The following is a 21,010-nucleotide window of genomic DNA, read 5'->3' as shown; positions in this document are numbered from 1 at the left end:
CCCCAGAGGCTGCAACACCACTAAGCAAGAGGCATCACACCATGAAGACCAATGAGCTCTCCAAACAAGTCAGGGACAAAGTTGTTGAGAAGTACAATTCTGGGTTGAGTTATAAAAAAATATCCAAATCTTTGAAGATCCCCCCCTGGAGCACCATCAAATCCATCATCATCATCAAAAGGAAAGAACATGGTACCACAACAAACCTGCCAAGAGAGGGCCGCCCACCAAAACCCACAGATTGGGCAAGAAGGGCATTAATCAGAGAGGCAGCACATAGACCAAAGGTAACCCTGAAGGAGCTGCAGAGTTCCACAGCAGAGACTGGTGTATCTGTGCATGTGACCACAATAAGCCGTACACTCCATAGAGCTGGGCTTTATGGAAGAGTGGCCAGAAAAAAGCCATTACTTAGTGATAAAAATAAGAAGACACGATTTGAGTTTGCCAAAAGGCATGTGGGCGACTCCCCAAATGTATGGAGGAAGGTGCTCTGGTCAGACGAGACTAAAAATGAACTTTTCAGCCACCAAGGAAAACGCTATGATTGGCTCAAACCCAACACATCCCATCAGCCCAAGAACACCATCCCCACAGTGAAACATGGTGGTGGCAGCATCATGCTGTGGGGGATGTTGTTCAGCAGCAGGGACTGGAAAACTGATTCGAGTTGAGGGCAAAATGGATGGTGCTAAATACAGGGATATTCTTGAGCAAAACCTGTTTCAGTCTGTCTGATATGAGACTGGGACGGAGGTTCACCTTCCAGCAGGACAATGACCTGAAGCATACTGCTAAAGCAACACTCAAGTGGTTTAAGGGGAAACATTTAACTGTGTTGGAATGGCCTAGTCAAAGCCCAGATCTCAATCCAATTAAGAATCTGTGGTCAGACTTGAAGATTGCTGTTCACAAGCGGAGACCATCCAACATGAAGGAGCTGGAGCAGTTTTGCCTTGAGGAATGGGCAAAAATCCCAGGGGCAAGATGTGGCAAGCACTTAGTTTACGGGGGTGAATAGTTATGCACACTGAAGTTTTCTGTCATGTTGTCCTAAATGTTGTTTGATTCACAATATAAAAAAAAACAAAAAAAAAACACAACTTCACAGTTGTAGGCATGTTCTGTGAATGAAAGGATGCACACCTTCAAACAATCCATTTTAAATCCAGGTTGTGAGGCAACAAAACATGAAAAATGCAAAGGGGGGGGTGAATATTTTTGCAAGGCACTGTATCTTATAAAAACATTGGAGAGATATATATCTTCATATTCTATTGGTTTTATTATAACTCCTTATATACAACTGATGTCAATAATGTGAATCAATAAAAGTGCTGGTGAATAAGAAATAGGAGCTAAAGAGTCCCAGTTATTGTAAATTAAGCCTCAGTTTCATGTACAGGATTCAATTACCAGAAATGTTCTGGCAATGTAAATAAGGAACCAATTTGGGTCCTTTGCAATAGTGAGCGGTCTCACAGCCTAACTATTGGAATGCGCAGTTGTTTTAGTATTTTAACTAAACTCTCTATTAGATAGTCTTTGAGTGCTTGTTACACATTTCACGTAATAAATTAATGCTTGGTTAAGCTTGTTTTTTTTTGCTATGCTGGTGTATACTGGAAATGACCTATTTTGTGTATGCAGCAGAATGGCATACTGACACTAAGACTCCCATAATACCAACATACTAACTTTCTGGGTCCTAGCTAATGGTTTTAGCACTACTGCAAAGCCATTACTTCTGCCATGGTTTTAAAGGATTGTTCAATTAAAATTCTTTGTAACTCCCCAGTAATTGTGAATGAGTACCCCATTAGGGGAGGCAGCGTGTGAGCAGTCAAACGGTCCACTAGCTGCATCATAACCTGAGACAAAGAGGACACCCAGACTGGCTCCTGTACAGGGGCTAGTAGACTGGACTGGTGAGGTGGTTCTTTATAACAAATAGCACACAAACCATCCTGTATAAAAACCTGAGGAGACAAGCCCGCCAAACAGCTTTTACATGAAACCAGCACCGGGGCCTTAGCCTCCTGTTTACCCTTAGACATAATAAAGTGCAATAGAGAAAAGAGAGGAAAAAAATTCCACACACCTGTAGCAAAGCATTGAGGAGAAATAGCATTGATAGTTATAACTGACAGTACAGAAAATAAAGGCAGTATCAACACAGCAGAGCTAGCATAAATCACATACAATATACTTGCAATGGGCTCTGAATCGACTACTTAAAACACAAGGTTTGGTAGAATTTGAGCACTGTATAACCTGGCCTCTGGGGAGAGGTATACAGGGAGACTAGACCCAAAACCTCCCGAGACCAGCAGCTTCAGCAGAGCACTGACAAGTGGTCGCTGGGCGTCTCATATACAGAGGAGGGTAGGAGGAGCAATCCAGACACAGGAAAACCTTTGATGGTTCACCGTCTGGGCTGGGGGAGGGGCTGCCGGGGAGAGCGTACCTCCCCTATGCTGCATTAACCCCCGGGTGCGCTGGTATCTCGCAGCAACCTCTACTACCTTCCCCGGCACCAGACAGATATGCCCCGGTGGCCTTAGTGGGGGAGCGGACACACCGGTCGCCCCATCCACAGTGTTTATTTATTCCTCATAAAAAAACACTTTCCAATAGAATACGAAGTGAATAGGATTGTTTTATACACTTGTTGGACATTTAACAGCCGCAGTTGCTGTGAACTGACATGTATAGTCTTTATGTAATGGATATGTAGCCTTTCAGGCAGGATTAACAGGTCACCGATTAGGTGATAGACATATACCTCACCACTAATAGGAATTACTAGTATCTCATAGTATATTATTGCTTATTATACCAGAAAGTATGTTATTATCATCCTAGAATATCCATTTTTTCTTTTTCTCTTCCCCCCCTTTCTCCTTCCACCTCTTTTAAGGACTGCGCCGATACATAACTATATTACGTTGTTATATATTACTAGTAGAGGAAACTAGTTCGTTGGGCGCCTGCAACCTTGTTTCTTACATATAGAAAGTGTGCAGATAGTTCTCAGTACCTTGTTTAGAAACTATAATTTATTAAAAAAGAAATGCCTCTAATAATCCCAAGGCCTAAATTTTGCATGACCATAACCCCTTAAATATGTTCATGCCCTGTTGTAAGTCCATCCAGTTTCTTTTTATCCACTACTCATTACCTCATCTTCTTCACAAACATAGCCATTCCACATATATTTGCCCTCCAGCATGGTCAGCAATGCGTGTTCCATAGTGGAATATCTGTAATAGACTTCATCCAGAACACACTGTTACCAGGTTACCTGACTGCCGACGGCATCTTCGAAAATATGATGCTGACACAGAATTGCAAAAGCACTGGTCCTGCAGAAAAAAAATTGCTCACACTGCCCCTTATTTAAACTGGTAATCAAACAACAAGGAACCTCCCGTTAATGGTGAAGGGGCAGAAGTGACAGAAAAGGTAACTTATATCATAACAGTCAATTAATTTCAAATATCCAAATAAAAGTGCAGTAAAAAATAAAATAAAAATCTGGATTTCTTTTTGTGGTATATAAATCTACTCACCATTATATCCTGGAACAGGCTTGCCTGCTTGTCCTGCGGGGGGTCTCAAGGAATTTCCAAGCCCTATACATGTCGCTGTAATAGGAGATCCAGTTTCTAGGCACAGAAGAACAGAGATGTAATTATAAAATACACAAGGGCCGAGCTATAATGTGATCCTAGAAAGTCCTTTATTTTGTAAAACTATTGTGACTATTAAATCAGTTAAAGGACAGAGACAGGGCTGAGTAACGTTGATGATTTGGATGGTTCAATTTGTTGTTTTAAACCAAAATTGGCGCCAAATGGCTTTGTATGTGTCCCAAAATGACTGTCAATACAGATCCTGATAAAAGTTCTATCTAAAATATGGGATACATTGTATTAGAATTGGGTTAAGGGTTTATGGTGTTCTAATGTATTTACTGTATGTATCTATATTACAAAATCCAGCTGAATAACCCTTAGAAGAATACTATTTGCGAGGGAGCATGGTCTGATGCTGAGCGAGCTAAACAACCATCTGAGCGACTCTGAAGACTGAAGTTATAAAACTACTTCTATTGGGCTTTAACATCTTATATTGCTCACCTCTGCATGTCTGCATCCTCTGTGTTTAGTAGGTTCTACCCTGCTTCATCTCCCTGGAGCTCCAGACCACGACTGACACCCACAGAGGACCTGTGGCCTTCTCCATTCGGAGGCTCGCAGGGCTTTCAGCGATTGTCAGCCTCATCTTCGCCACAGATAAGTAGAGTCCATGGAGCTCACATACCATGACTATTTTGCCTGATTGGGCTTGTATCTGATCTTTCTTTTAGTAGGAACTCTACTGTGCCTAGCCTACCTGCTGCCTTCATTGCCAAGATGTCTCCCTGGGCACTTTCCATATCCTGTGGCTTGCCGGTTCCCACGCAACGAAAGGAGTGCCACACATCAGATCTCCTGCTGTTCTGAAAGCTGTGACTTTTCTCAAGTTGAGAGTAATGAACACTTTGAAGAGGTCTCTGTAACAGCTGCAGTTGCCCAGCCACCCTGAAGTTCAGTCCTCACATGCACTCTCCCGGCAATCTGCTTTCCCTCTGTCACCTGGTTCTGGGTTTCCTTCCTTGTTCCTGTTTTAGGGTGCAGCTGTTCTTTCCCATTCCACTGCTATGTCACTGAGGATCTCTACTTTGAGATAAGTTTCTCTCATGAGGTTGGGCAAGCTCTACCTACCTCCACTTACATGGAGTGTTTTTTCCTGGCATCTCTTCTATAATTTTATACCTTACAGAAGGTTGCATCTAAATCTATAAAGTGATCGCAGTCCTGCACCCAAGAGTACTTTACACGTCAGGAAGTGCCTCCATAATACCGTCCTGATTATACCCCTGCTCTGTTTATGAATGCCGATATGGGTCTCCCTTCCGGTTTGGCTACTAAATCTGTGCATGCTGTCTGAAATTTTATTTTTGGACACACTCACTGCTGACCTGCAAAATATGATTGGGGAATTAGTATGGATGTATCTGATCTGTCCCAATGGGTGGCATCTATAGAATATAAACTGGATGCTGACTCTAAGCTCCTTGGTGATGCTCTTCACAAAATTGACTACCTTTACCGTGAAAGTGTGTTCCTTAACCACTTAAATGACTAATATTTTTTTTAAAAATGTCCCAAAAATTGTCGATCGTTTCTATTAGCAAATTATGTAAATAAGAGCTATTTAAACCTGTTTCAATATAATGTTTTAAACAAAAATGTAAAATAACGTTTAAATAGCTATTAATTACATAATGTGCCAATAAAATAAAATAAATAACCTATTTGGGGATGATTTTGAAAAAAACCAAAAACGTTAGTGTTAAAAAAAACAACTGCATATAACACACACACACACACACACACACACACACACACACACACACACACACACACACACACACACCAAAACATTATGCCTAGTGGGTGCTTCTGACTGGTTGCGTCAGATATGACCATGTCAAGGAAAGCCCAGTCTGGTGTGGTCGTATCTACATTGCTAGTGGCCGCGAACGTGCTGGAGAAACGGTCGATATACCAGCAACTTGCACCTATTGCCACTAATTGAATTGATTTCTAAAATCTTCATTGTATAAACTGGTGGAACATACACTATAACGGTTAATCTTGATGATACAGGAGATTGTAAATGAATTACCTGTCTGCCACCAGTGATCTAGCACCGGAACTTTGAACGTATTTTTGGACCATTCCAAAGTTTCCAAATCACAACGTTCTCCAGCAACAAACAGCGTACGGAACCTAATAAAAAAGGAACAAGTGGTTCAAGTAGCTTGAATACAGTTGCAGGCTTATCCTGGAGTCTCTAGTAATGGACTGAGCCCAGTGGTAAGGATTGTCCATGGATACAATCTCCAGGAACAGAAATAAAATTATGTTATTGATTACGCAATTAATCTGTATTCCATAAATAATTGAATTTATTATAGGACAGCTATAAACACTGCAGTATAACAAAATAATCTTACTGATAAGTCACAGATGTACAGTTAAAGAACCTTGTGGAAATAGTATGTGCTACAAAATGCAAATCAGATCTTTGTAAACCTGGAAAATGCCCAAAGAAGGGAAAATTGTGTACTTGGAAATCTGTTAATACAGTGACGCTTCTGTAACTTACATTTTTATTTATATTATTTATTATAGGTTATTTACAGTATATATAGTGTACACCCATTCTGCAGCTCTTGAATATATTTAGTCATACACATCAGTTCCTGCTCCAGTGGAACTTACAATCTGTATTCCTTACCACATTTACACACACACACACGTTTATTTCTGGCAGAATTCACTTAACCTGCCAGTATATTTTTGGATTATGAGTGGAAACCGGAGCACTTGGAGAAAGCACACGCAAGCACTGGGAAAACATATAAACTCCACACAGAAAAGACCTTGGTGGGAATTGAACCTAAGACCTCAGTGCTGTGGGGCAGTGATGTGGACTACAAAAAAAAAAACTGATGCCCCAGAATGATTTAAAGAGTTAAATAACTAAGAAAATAAAGCAATAAATCAGCTGTGAGAAGACAACAAAGTAGGGCTGTGGACACAGCCCCAGTATAAAAAAACCAAAACCAAAATAGAGTGAAACAGCAAAACAGTGCAGCGCAAAACTTTAGGAGAGGACGGGGACCGAGATAAAGAAGGAGAAAGGAGGTGAGGAATTTTAGAAAAGGACTGGTGTGTGGGAAACAGAGAGAAACAATAAAAGCATAGTAGTTGGAGACAGCTGAGTAAAAAAATAAGATCTACAGGGACAGAGTACAGTATGAGAAAGAGGCAGGAGTAAATACACTTACAGGAGGGAAGATACTATCAGTGAGCATGGAGGAGAGCACAGGATGACATGGAGAATCACGCCAAAGAAGGGAAGTACTACATTGGTAAGAAAGGGAGTAAGTGAAAGGTATGTGTGAGAGGGGAAGACCACAACAGGGGACAGGACCGCACTAACCAGACATGTGACTACAGTATCCACCTTTAACATGATGTACAGCTAATATTTGGAATAACACCTAAGTAAGTCTTGAAGAGGTGAGGAATCATTTTTTCTCCCTTTACAGCTAGAAGTTCAGGAGGGCTTAACCCAATGAGACTTTTAAATAAATTGTACACTATTTAAGCAACTTCACAATGTATGGAGGATACATTTTTTTGTGCCAGAACTTAACATATGATCAATGTAAAATAATATGTGACATTTGTTAACGGTGTAACATGCTGTACAGAAAAACAGAACCCAAGATAGATTTTGTAATTGTTTATCTATATATATGTACACCCATCAATAAGGCCTGATGCAGTGTGAGTACTGCGCCAGTGTAGCATATCTTGCATGAAATCACAGTCTATATGCCTAGAAAAATACATGCACACCTATGATTATACAGCATTCTATGATTCCAGCCTATGATTCTATGACATCACTGTGATAGCTGCAGATTTGCTGTTTTAGTGAGCATAAGTTGCACCTGTGTTTTGCGGTATAAAGGCGGACACTCTGCATCAGCTCCTAGTGTGTAAAGTCAATTTTCCATAAAACCCACCCTCTCTACGTTTCCTCTCCATTTAGGTCTATTTATTGAGGTCTTGGGGCCTGATTCATTACTGATCGCAGCTGCGATTAGCATATTTTCACAGCGGGTCTGCGTGCGTAATGTCTGCAATCACAATGCCGTCGCAGCCTAACATAAGGATGCCCAGTTCCCCTTACACACTTTTGTAATACTTAGCAAAACAGCGAAACCATCGGTAACACCGAGTACCATCATAGGCTCACGCACAATTGCACAAGGTCAGTCCTTTCTCAGAAATTGCTAACCGCGTCACACGCAGTGAAAGCTCAAGCTGTGTATACCATAACAGTAGCTAATTTATGCATGCCTCTGTAACGGCGTTCAAACGCACTGACACGCCTGCGTTTCACCGAATCACCACTCCCAAACGGTCACTTCCTGTCAATCACTCTGCGATGGGTCTGCGTAGTGTCTGCGATCGCAGTGTGATCTTCGCGCGCACACACTGCGATGCATGCGCAAAACGCAACAACAGCCATCTGCATGCGTAATCGCAGCTGCGATCGGTAATGTATCGGGCCCTTGGTCTGATTAAGGAATTTCAGGTCTCTGTATCTGCATTTGCGACACCCTCTCTCATCTACAAAGGGAGTGATCAATGCAAGACACCAAATAGTGCCGCAATAGTGTTATTTACTTTGTGCCTAACTCACCATGAATAGTGATTTAGTAGTAGTCATTGACATTACAAGTTTGAGTATTCTCCATTGAGGAAAATTATGAAGTTTACCCACAGTGATTTCCAATAGAAACAGCAAGTATATGAAGTCTAGATGCACACAAGAAATGGGCCATTTTATTTCTAGCTAGTATAAAGGAAAGGCGAGATTCTTGCTTCTGCTTGCGGTGCCTGAGGCAAGGTCTAAATATGTCAAATGTGACAAAGGCGTCTATATTTAATACTGCTGTCTTCTATTCTGGGTATACTGCGTCTGAATATTCCGCTACATATATCAGTATATAGAAGTGTATGGTCACAAGGAAAGCACATACAAATGAACATCAAGTTTGACTGTTTAACTAAGAAAATAAATCAAATAAATGAAAGGGAATGTAAGCTTTATAGCCCTTTAGTCACACTTCATCTGGGCCGTGAATACTGCAGTCGCCCTAAGCGCTATTTTTTTAAAAAAAAGTCAGTTTACTTTAAAATTAAAGGATAAAACAATTTAGTTAATGAAGGTTTTAGAGTCTATGTCCAGCATCTCCATGTAAGACGCCTAACGCTGTGGCACATCAGTGATGCAAGAATGAATGACTGTATAGTTTGTATCAGAGTATTTGCACAATCCCGCTGTGAGGAAGCTTACAGCACTCTGGTGTCCCAGATGATTAGTGATAAAGATTCCGCTACCTCTGTAATTAAGCACACAACAAATATGATTCTTTATTTAGGATGTTTGTCTTTCAGCATGACTTAACATGTTCCTGAAGGGCAAATGTTCATACCAATGCTAAAAATATTAAACAACTCCTTAAGCCAACATCACATTGCCATATTTAGATACTGATATCTGAAAACAAGTTACTATAACTATTAAATGCATATAAGCTCAGTCTACCATGCACTGGTATGGCAAGCTTCATCACAACTCCGCCCTGAAGGAATTATTCTTTTCTATTTTATTTCTATCAGAATATGTTGACACTTCCCACAGTATTTTCATCAATGGTTTGTAATATAACATTGTACAGGTTGAGTCTCTCATATCCAAATATTCCGAATTACGGAATTATTTTAGCGTGTCTGAGAAAATGAAACCTTTACTGTTTGATGGTTCAATGTACACAAATTATTAAAAATGAATAAAATAACCTTCAGGCTGTGTGTATAAGGTGTATATGAAACATAAATGAATTTAATTTCTATACACAAACTTTGTTTGAGCCACAAAATTATTGAAAATATTGTATAAAATGACCTGCAGGCTGTGTGTATAAGGTGTATATAACACATAAATGCATTCTGTGTGTATATTGGGGTCCTATTTCCAAGATATCTCATTATGATATGTAATTATTCCAAACTACGGAATATTCCGTTATCCAAAATACCCCAGGTACCAAGCATTTTGGATATGGGAGACTCAACCTGTACCTTTTTGCTGTCTTCTTTCTTTAGTCGTTCTTACATTTAGAATAAATATTTGTTTCCATAAAGTCTGAACCCTGCAGTTTTCTATACTACCACCATTGAAGAATGTGTATAACATTAGTGCTTGCTATTGGCAAAGACGGGGACTCCAGAGCCATCCCTGCACCCTGAATTACATTCCCTACTTAGTAGTTGCTTTACTACATCACAAGAAAAGTTACAAAGAAAAGTTTAAAAGGCACTAGGGTCTTTCTATGGTTTAAAAAGCGTAAAACCGCTGGTCATATTGGGATAAATTGCTACATGTACTTCTTTAGACACAAACAATCGAGTGAAAATATGAAGAATAATATACCCTGGTCTAAAAAATATTAACTACTCAATGTTCCCCCTTCCTCTGGGGCTCACTTTAACTAGTCAGACTTCCTTACTAGTCTCCTCAGCTTTAGGTAAACACGCGCTAAAAATGCACATCTTAAAGCTTACCAGACCACCCCATACAGATATGCCCACATATACCTACCCTAAAATCGCATCAAATAGTCACATTTGGTGCGCCACAGACCTTGCAACTTAGCCGCACTGGCAAATGTATATGTCTTAGGGGTCTATTTACTAAGCAGTGTTAGGAGAAGTGAAAAGTGAAGAGTGAAAGTGATAAGGTTCCAGCCAATCAGCTCCCAACTGCCATCTCACATGCTGTATTTGAAAAATGACAGTTGAGAGCTGATTGGCTGGCACCTTATCACTTTTCACTTCTCCTAACACTGATTAGTAAATAGACCCCTTAATGTACTATACTAATCATAAGTACTTAGGGCCTGATACCGATGTGGATGATACTGCGCAGCCACATGGAAACGGCTGTGCAATACCATCCAACTAAAATGCAAATGCCGCAGGAGGTTTCTGTAGGAAAAAGGTATCTCCTGCACGCATCTGCGATCTGAGTGCAGTGTCCATAGATGCTGCTTCAGATCACCATCGCGACCATCACTTGCGACGGTCGCTGCCTTCGGCCAGTATACACAGCCTGGCCATCAGAACCCCTCTGCCAAGTATAGGAAGTCAGCGTCCGACAAAGAAGACCCTGGGCTTGGCACAGCTACATAATGGGGGTGACAAGCTCCCGTTTTGGACAAAAGTCATGGTCTCAGCCCCACCCAAACACCGCAGCATGTCAATGATGCTGCGGCTTAAGGGGGGACGGCGAGCGATCACATAGGACTGACTCTACACATGAGCAGAACGAGTTCTGCACCTGTGAGGACCCACAACAATCGTATATGTACGTAAACCATAGGGTTTACACACATATCTGAATCAGGCCCTAAGTACACTACTAGAGAATTAGGGCCTGATTCAGAGATGGACGCAGACCACACATCCACTGCATCTTTGTACGCAGCGGCTGTGCAATAATATGCTAATGCCGCAGTAGACGACTTGTGAAAACAGACGCTTCCTGCCAGCTTCTCTGATCCGCTGCTGCGTCCGAGGCTGCAGCATTGGATCATCTGCGTAACCCTCAAAAGTTACTCAGGGTGGCAGGGAAATTCACTCTTCTAAAGCCAATGAAGTTGCATCTAAGGCCTGAGTCACTGGCTTTAGCACGCCTACAAAATGGGGCCGACACAGCCCTGTTTTCTGTAACGCCGCCCCGTCACCTCCCCTAAATGCCAGCAGCACGTCTATCATGCTGCAGTGTTTGGGGCCCTTTCAGCGACATCGCAGCCCCAGATTTGCACATATCTAAAAACTTTGGAGATTTACGTAAACATCAGGACCTGATTCAGAGGTGCACAGACTCGGCTGAGTCTTTTTCCACAACAGCATCAGCATGCTAATGCCGCTATGGATTCTCAGCTTACTTAGACACCCAATGGCTGTGGCACTATTCCGACGCAGCATGTTACGCACCATTGGTCACAACATCGAAAATTGCACCAACCCCATGGCAGGTGCAGTTTCACCATCCGGACATGGCCTCCTGGGTCAGTGCAACAGCGTCTTTTGTCGCAATCACAGTCATAGACACGTTCGCGTCTGGCTAACCACCCCCATTACCTCCCAGGAACGCCCATTGAAAATGAAGCGCTCTGCGTGCAATTTCGATCTGAGTCTTATCGGTGTATTTACTAAAGTGCGGGTTTTCAGAAGTGGAGATGTTGCCCATAGCAAACAATCAGATTCTAGCTATTATCTTCTAGAAGGTGCTAGATAAATGTTAAGTAGAATCTGATTGGTTGCTATGGGCAACATCTCCACTTCTAAAAACCCACACTTTAGTATTATGCCCCTTAGAGCGGTAAACATTGGGAATATGCACAGTGCAATGCGGACTCACGTGCAGACTGAAATAACTGGCCGCTTGTGTGTGACATCGCCACTGCGTGCACCTCTAAATCAGGCCCTTAGTAAACTATTAGCAAATGAAGTATTTGTGCTCTGGGTAAAAAAGGCATAAGAGAGGTCCTACAGCACAGGACCTGTCTGTTTACCCAGATTACTCACTTTATCTGAATTTTAAGTCCTAATTCGCTACTAGTATACTAAGGGCCTGATTCAGAGATGGTCGCAATGCCAATGTATTCGCAAATTACCAATTTGCACATGTGCCAAGATGGCCCTGTGACGACAGTCAGTGAGGATTTATTTGCAAAGTGAATGACAGGCAGGGACTGTTTGTAGGCGCAACAGAAGAGTTGGCAACTCAAGCGCAGACGTGTCATGACCGTTTAGAGGGGGGTGTCACAGCTTGCGACTCGGATCCCATATGCAGTAAAAAGGGCTCTGTCGTCTTACTTCTGACGGACATTCTGCGCGACCATAGGGTTACTCAGAAGTTCGGATCTAAGAAACCAACTGTCACTAATAGTCCCACTGGCTGCTACATTTGCATATTTTCGCAAATCCGCACCATACAGGATTGCAGCAGAGACAGCATTTGTAACGGTCTCTGACTTAGGCCCTAAGTTGCTGAGAGTGTACAAAGGGCCTGATTCAGAGATGTACGCACACCCAATGGTTTGCGTACAACTAAGATGGTTCCCAATCTGTGCTTGTGCCGATCAGTTTCTACAACGACGACCCCCTAAGCTGCAGCATGATAGACATGCTGCAGCCGTTCGGGGGCAGGGAAGGGCAGCGTCAGCCAGTCTCTCAGAAAACTGGGGCATGTCTGTCATCTGAGTATCAGATGACAGAAGTTCACAGAGAAGCCAGCAGGGGGCGTCTATTTACACAAGACTCCACCTATAACATTAGCATATCATTGCACAGCGCTGCGTACAGAGTTGCAGCAGCTATGCAATACTATACAATTCTGAATCAGGCCCTTACGCTTAGTAAGTAAGCCCTTACGGACAGGGCCCTCTCATTCTCACCCTAGCACTATCCAGATTACCTACTCCCCTTTAGGATCTCTTAAACTTTGCTTGCCCATACTTTGAGAACAGATTCGTTGATTGCTAAATTGTCTGCCCTCCAGGAATTCACCACAATTTTGCTCCTTCAAGCTATAGCAAGTTACCCTACACTTGCTGCTTTTACTTGTCCTATCTATAAGCAATACAGGTTGTGCCTCCCATATCCAAAATGCTTGGGACCAGGGGTATTTTGGATAACGGAATATTCCGTATTTTGGAATATTTGCATACCATAATGAAATATCTTGGGAATAGACCCAAATATACACACAGAATGCATTTATGTGTTATATACACCTTATACACACAGCCTGCAGGTAATTTTATACAATATATTCAATAATTTTGTGGCTCAAACAAAGTTTGTGTACAGAAATGAAATTCATTTATGTTTCATATACACCTTATACACACAGCCTAAAGGTAATGTTATACCATATTTGTAATATTTTGTGCCTTAGACAAAGTTTGTGTACATTAAACCATCAAAAATCAAAGGTTTCATTATCTCAGTCATGTAAAACAAATTCCATATTTCGGAATTCCGTAATTTCGGAATATTGGATATGGGAGACTCAACCTGTATTACAGTATGGTTTTACCTATGCTATATACCAGTGCTATGGTTACCTGTTGTGTATTTTACTCCTGCTTGTTTATTTTGCAGTGTTTATATGTTTACCCCCTGTACGGTGCTAAAAACACTTTGTAGAACCTTATAAATATATAAATAAAAATTAAAAACATCAAAGTATATTATAATGGAGTTGACAGTTGTCTAATGTATGAAAAAAAATCCATGAATAATTTTTAGCAATTCACATGAATGGAATAAAAAAAAAAAAAAAAAAAACACACTTACTTTGTTAAAGAGTACTGCTTTCCTAAAGCAGCCTGTGGATCTTGTTGACGTATGGCTCTAATTGCAGTTGGCGCAGTAAACATGGCTGCAACTCCATGCTCCGATAATACACGGAAATATGCAGATGCATCTGGTGTTCCAACTGGTTTTCCCTGGGGACAATTATTTTAAAGTAAAGTATTAAAGCAAATGTACATAGAAATGAAGTCACTTTTATTGAAAGGTACGGAAATTGTCAACATTATAAGATCATATTCTGGCAGCTTGGAATATACAGATACAAAAGAAAAAAACAACACTTTGAAGGAATGCATTCTCCCACACAATTATTTGTTCAGTAAAGTGAAAACTTACAATAGGAAAGTCTCACATTTACTCCACCGGTTTGAGAAATGAGTAAATCCTCATGTCAGTTATTTTGACGATATAAATATATTAGGTACTACAGCACTTCCCCAAAAATATTCAAAATCCCAAAGGGTCAGATATATGATAATAGAGAGGCACAAATCCTGGAATGGGTATAAATTCATTGTAAAAGGCTTCAAAATGCCATTAGATTTCAGTGCAGTCCTTTGTATGGGAGTAGATATAGGCCCTCATTCAGAGCCACTCGCTAGCGACAGTACGCTCGTTCCGAGCGATGTTCGCACACCTGCGCATGCGTACGGTTTTTAGTATGCATGCGCGAACCGGTCAGTGCGGCCGAAAATCATTTGTACGCAATATAGCGAGTGCCTGCTATTTTGAGTGACAGAATGAGGCGTATGTGGGTGGTAACAGGGGAAGGTGCTTGAAAACGGGGAGTGGAGATCCGTTCGCAGGCGTGCTTAAAGGTCAAAACGGGCGTTTTATGGGTGTGCATAATTAATACAGCAGCGTCAATGACCACGTCACTTGGTTTTTTTTAACTCAGAACTGCTCGCAAAATAGCGGTTGAAAAAACCAACCACAAGAATAGCGAGCAGTTCTTATCCTGTTCGATGTACTCGATTAATCTAATAAATAGCGGACATGACGTATGGTGCGAGCGGCCAGGGGGCGTTTTTATCAAATAAACGAGCGTATGTTTTGCTCGCTCGTTCAGACTTAGAGGTGTGAACAGACTGCAATGTGCGAACGGATCATTTGCATAGCCACCCCTTGTTTTTGAACGAACGAACGCAAATAGCGAACGGCTCTGAATGAGGGCCATAGTGTGAAACTACTTTAACATTGCCTAGATCACACCACTCCGCTGATGGTTGTCAGATAAGAAGCCACTTATGAGACCAGGTACTGCAGTCAACTAAGACACTGAATAAGCTAAAGACGCCAGTGATTGTACTGGAAGTACATTATGCATGAATATGGTATAGAAGGTTTGGTGTTCAATCCATTGCTTGGAGTGTTGTTAAGTAGCTGGGTTATTGCACACAACTAGAAATGTTTTTAGCATCACAAACCAAGAGATGCTGCAGATTGCGTACCTGTTTAGGGGTGACCGTTGGCGAACGCAGCATGGCCGCCATCGCTTCATCACTGCCGGCATCGGCAAATGTGTACGCACTTGCCGATGCCGGCATCCCGCCAGTTCCCGACGCTAAAGAGGTCAGTACACACTAGACATCGTCTGGTGTATACCCGCGTTTAGATATTGTTGTACAATACAAAACACTGAATATCTATTTGAACTGGTTAAGAAAAAACATTTAAACATAAAAGCTTTAGAGAGGAAAGGGACAACAGTGCATATTGTTTCCATAGTAACAATGAGTATTATACCTAGCTTTCATCTACAGGCAGTATTCTTGTTTCAGTCATGGCAGCAGGTGATTACACCAAATTACAAATGATTGATTAACATCTTTCAAGTGCAGTGAAAAATAAAATCAGATATGCACATTTTGTTAATTCTAGCTGGATATTTTAGGCATGATCCTTTGCCTTTGTAACATAGTCAAGATTATAAAGCTGGAAAATCCATTCTGGTAGAGGCTAACATAAATTGCTTATTTGTTATGCTGCATACACACACAATGATTTAGTAAATGAACGATTTTAGTAAACGATTTTCGTTCATTTTTTCAAGGGAAAAAAGATCAAAAATCGTTTACTAAAATCGTTCATTTACTAAATGTAATGAACGATTTTTTTGAACTACAAACGATTTTTGCATATTCCCTTACTGAAAATTGTTGAGTTGGTCAGTCTGACTGAACTACAAACTACAAACGTGAAAGCACATCAACGATAATCTTTCATCGTTTTAACTCAGAAAGTGAACGATTTTTTTCAACGATTGAACGATAAACGATATCGTTATCGATAGCACTGTACAACAAATACTTTTAATTTGTTTCCTTTCTAAAAATAGTCATACATAACTAATTTGAGGTCAAGAAAAACTAAAATGACTTCAGAATGTTTTTACTAGCTCCATTTTTTGAGCTACACTACTTGCACTATACTGTATGTACATTAGTAATATAGTCATAGTGAGAAGCTATTATATAATAATCTGATATTTTCTTGATAGAAAATAAATATTATAAATAAAATAATAATTTTAATAATAAAATTCAATCAATCACAAATAAGAATACAAAATGAAACAAACATACAGCATACGAAACAAACATACAGCATACGAAAGTACTATCTAATATAGTGGCCTATTCATGGGGGTGCTTTCTCTTTGCTTGGCGCTTGTACTCCTCTTCTGGGGCATCTCTTGTCACTGTCCAACAGTAGTGATTCACCTACCCTGATATCTTTGTTCCATCGCTGAAATGTCTTGGTGGAATCGCTCACTATGCTTGTCGCTCAGTGCACCACAGTTATCTTGTGTGGGTAATCCCGTGAAACGCATATATTTGAATAGGGGAGGGGACAAATAACTGATTAATTTAATTGGGTCATTAGGCCCCGCCCCCTCTGCGCGGAACGCAGATTGCTGGTAAGATTCTCTCCATGCTGCCCACTTCACTAGGAATACTCCTACATCGTCATAAATGGGCTATATCTCGGAACTCAGAGCTAACAGAGTATTAAATGTCATATCCATTCTTTGCATGCTGAAATCAATTAGAAATAACTATTTTCACATCGGAAACATTTTAATTGTTGTGCAGTGTGATCATTCAAAAAGTGTGTGTGTGTGTGTGTGTGTGTGTGTGTGTGTCTTAACTGTCATAAGAGCAACAAAAAACAAAATGGCAGGGCTTTTTTGCCAGTTCCAAACACAGGGTACTCTCATAATTTCATTACGCAACATTTTAATTAATTGAGAGAATGTAACTTGCATTGTATCCACAAATAGAAATCTCTCTCACTACTAATTAAAAATAGCTAATACAGTAAAAAAAAAAAAAAAACCTCACTGCACAATGCACATCCATATTTCAATAGTGAGCATCAGAAACATGATGAAAATAAGGTAAATCCTGTATAAACCAACATTTCTTTGAGATCCACCGCTTTATAAACTGATTCTATGAGCATAATATACTCCCTTGAATGTGAATGCCACCTCAGATATGATTGTCAGAATGACCACAAGAGCCTTTAAGCAAAAGGTCACATTAGAAATATTAGAAACTATTATTTTGTTCCCGTCATTCGCTGGATCTTTACCTATTGTGCATAGATTTGTAGATGTTTTTCCTCTCTTTTCTTCCACCATCACATCTCTCTCTTTTCCCCACCCTCCACCTGTATCTCTTCCCCACTCTATGCCCCTTTCGCAATGCAGGTCTCTTTCTCCCCCTCTAAATGTATTGACTGTCTCTGGCAAGTAAGTTAGTTCTGACTAGCTGTAAAGTTATTCTGAATTATAATTCCGGTTGCCTCCCTGCAGCATCAGGCATAATGGTGAAGTGTGAAGGAAGAATGCATCCAATGAGCTGTGAGAGGAGGTAAGGGAGTTTTGGCCTCCCTGCAACTCTCAGCATCTGCTAGACACATGCCTACTTCACTACAGCATTATGCAAACAAAATACAAAGGAGTTTCCAAAAATCTTAAAGTATATAGATTAGCGAGAAAGAAACTGAAATAGGAGCAGATCTCACCATTAGCATAATTTGCTAATGACCCAGAACACATCCAGTGCCCGCCTTTCATGCTCCCCTGCTACACTACCAAACAATAGCAAATGCAGTTGCCTACCTTCCCGGAATGAGAAAGACAGGAAGTGTATCCTATCCTACAGATCTGATTCTACTTTGTAAGAAGCTACGGACCCCTTGTGGCGCCATATAAATAAAGGATAATATATAATAATTCTTTAGCCAGCAGCAGGCGAGGAGTCCTGGAGAAACCAGCAGGAGGAATGACGAGGCACAGAGTTCAGTTACTCTAGGGGGCATATTCAAATGCCAGCGTCATTTTGGGCACAAAATATTATGCAGGCATCGCAACCATTTTTTCAAATACCATGGCTATGCGTGCTCTCAATAATCGTAGTATTCTATTTAAAAAATGTATGGACAATTTTTTTTTTTTTTAGCTGATACCCATGTGAAATGTAAAATATAAATAAATAAGTAAAAAAATGAGGAACAGCCAGTACCATAATATTGGGGAATAGTAATAATGGTTAATACTGTCCCAAAGAAAAACAAATTGTTCTCTAAATAAGTAGCAAAAGGTTGATTTGTGCATTCTCTTAAAGTAAAAAAATTATACAAAGCAAACTATTTTTAATTACAAACTAATAAAATACATTTTATTTAGGGGTATTTTTAGTCCAATTAAAAATATATATAAAGAAAATATAGTTGCTTTAATTAAAATTGGGGTGCATAAATTAACGAAAGAGTTGATTTAGGGGTAATTTGAAGTCATTATTGGTTTTAACAACCAATAATAACATGTAATTATTGGACCAATTAAGCTAACTGGAAAGTTCCAATTGCTTAATTAGTTATTAGGAGGGGTATCCAAGGGGTTTAGAAGCAAGTTCCAACAATTTTTCCTTAAGATAACGATTTTTGGAAAAATTGGACTTGCTCTGAAGGTGCTCAAAAAAAAAAAAAAAAATATGAGAGCCGTGTGAAAAAATTTAAACCTCACGCCCAATTGAATACAAAAAACCTCACGGCTGCAGAAAAAAATTGCGACGTGACATTTTTGGAAAATTTGCTCCCAATTGAATATGCCCCTAGGAGTGGGGAGAAGTTATAGAAGGAAGCGGGGAACAGTAGACCTCTGTAAGGGTGAGGAACAGTTAGAGGGGAAGTGTAGGAATGTCACGTGGAGGAGTGACTGATTATGGAAGTAGGGCTTGTCACAGGAGAAAGTCCTGAAAGGAGATGGGGTGGGGGGGAGAGACTGATGGACAAGAGAGCTCTGTAGAAGGGGGAGAAGTGGGCAGTGGAAGAAGTGGTGGTAATCAGACACTCCACACTTGTTCACCATCTGGGGTATATCTACTCATAACACCTGAAAGCAAAATGTGTGCCATGAACACAGAGGCTTAGGCAAATAGACAAAAATACTAGTGCCTCACTCATTTCCCAATAGCTGCTGGCAAATATGTTGTTATTTCACTGCACTGGGTAATTTGCAGTTTAAAGACATAGGAATTGCAATTTAAACTAGACTAACTGCTCTCACCACATAATAATTACCTGGCCTCACGAACAAACCTATTCACAGCACATTGCAAGATCATCCTAAATTGAGCCAAAACATAGCATATGTAGTAATCTTTGAAAGATCTCCCTCAGTTCAGGCACTAATGCTGGCATATACTGTATATTGGCTGAACAATTGATCGTCCAATACAGTATATCTTGTGTGCGTCGGCCAGTGTTTACCAGCGATAGGTCTCTGTGTATCGTGCACTTTCTGCAGAGGCCGCGGGGAGGGGGGCGACACACCCCCGGGCCAGCGGGACCCACGGCAAGATGACGGTCGTTCACTGTGTATTAACAACTATCATCTGCAGATGACTCGATCTGCAGATCTATCTGTTAGGTGTGTACCCAGCTTAAAGCTGGGTACACACCTAGCAGATATACTGTATCTGCAGGTGGAGTGATACACTGTTGAAGTCAGACTCGGCAGTGCTAAGTTTCACTGCTATGAAAGCATCGGTGATAAAGATCAGAGGAGAAAATTGATTTTCAGGTCTGCTGTCTTCGCAGCAGACCAATGCTGAATTGTTCCGATGTTTTAGTATCTACCGCTGCTAATTGCATCGAGTTGGATACTAAATTAACACTGCTGAAAGGCATTGCTTAATAAAGAGTCCTATATAAACATACCTACAATCCATATAGTGTTTCATGCTCTCTTACTCTCTGTGTAGGTTATGAGTACATAATGAGAGCCGAGTGTGCCACATCTTTGCTTGCCATATCACGTTTTCAGACATCGAGGGGTATTCAATATGAAAGGTTAACTTCCCTGGCGAAGTTAACGTTTCATATCGGAGTTTTTTTCTGTGTAAAGGTATGTTGCGCGCTCCCGCTTATCCCCGTATTCAAAATAAAATTAACGAATACGGGAAACTCCGAAGCTGGATTTGCGTAAAGTTACGAATTTTTCCTTAAAATAATTGTAAGACCCCCCTAAAGTTGTAAAAACATGGGGGAACACTATGGGTACCCCCGTTTTAGCCTTTAATTGAAAGTCGGGGATTTAAATAGCCGCGGCAGGTGTTTTTTTTCCGACATTGAAGAAGTGATGCAGAAGAGCACTTAGGTTATTTTTTTAAGTGGTCCCATCAAATTTGGGGTACATGAAAATGGGTACTAGCATATTTTTAAGTCCCTAAAGTCAGTTTTTAAAAATTCTGCATTTGTGCACTTGCCGCTACAATTCTATTCTAGAAAACATCTGCCGCATACTTGCAGAATAGCCCTGAACCTATTTCCCTATTGTTTAACAATTTTTTCCCATTTTTTTTTTTTTTGCACCTCAATTTTTAAATAAATTTTTTGGGGTGTCCCTATTTTTT

General features: G+C 40.6%; 1 protein-coding gene across 2 annotated transcripts in view; it reads right to left on the bottom strand.

Annotated features, from left to right (window-relative positions):
- ACSS3 (acyl-CoA synthetase short chain family member 3) overlaps window positions 1-21,010 on the bottom strand; it is a 109,759-nt gene that overhangs the window by 29,991 nt on the left and 58,758 nt on the right. For both annotated transcript variants that reach the window (XM_088454378.1, XM_088454379.1), the window contains exons 8-10: window positions 14,067-14,218; window positions 5,737-5,840; window positions 3,573-3,668 (exon numbers count right to left, since the gene is read on the bottom strand). In XM_088454378.1, the coding sequence (XP_088310504.1) occupies window positions 3,573-3,668; window positions 5,737-5,840; window positions 14,067-14,218 (352 nt within the window). The remainder of the gene's footprint in view (window positions 1-3,572; window positions 3,669-5,736; window positions 5,841-14,066; window positions 14,219-21,010) is intronic.

This window comes from Taudactylus pleione, unplaced genomic scaffold (assembly GCF_031769625.1).
Source record: "Taudactylus pleione unplaced genomic scaffold, aTauple2 ptg000040l, whole genome shotgun sequence".
NCBI lineage: Eukaryota > Metazoa > Chordata > Amphibia > Anura > Myobatrachidae > Taudactylus > Taudactylus pleione.
This window is presented reverse-complemented; position numbering and strand designations above follow the sequence as displayed.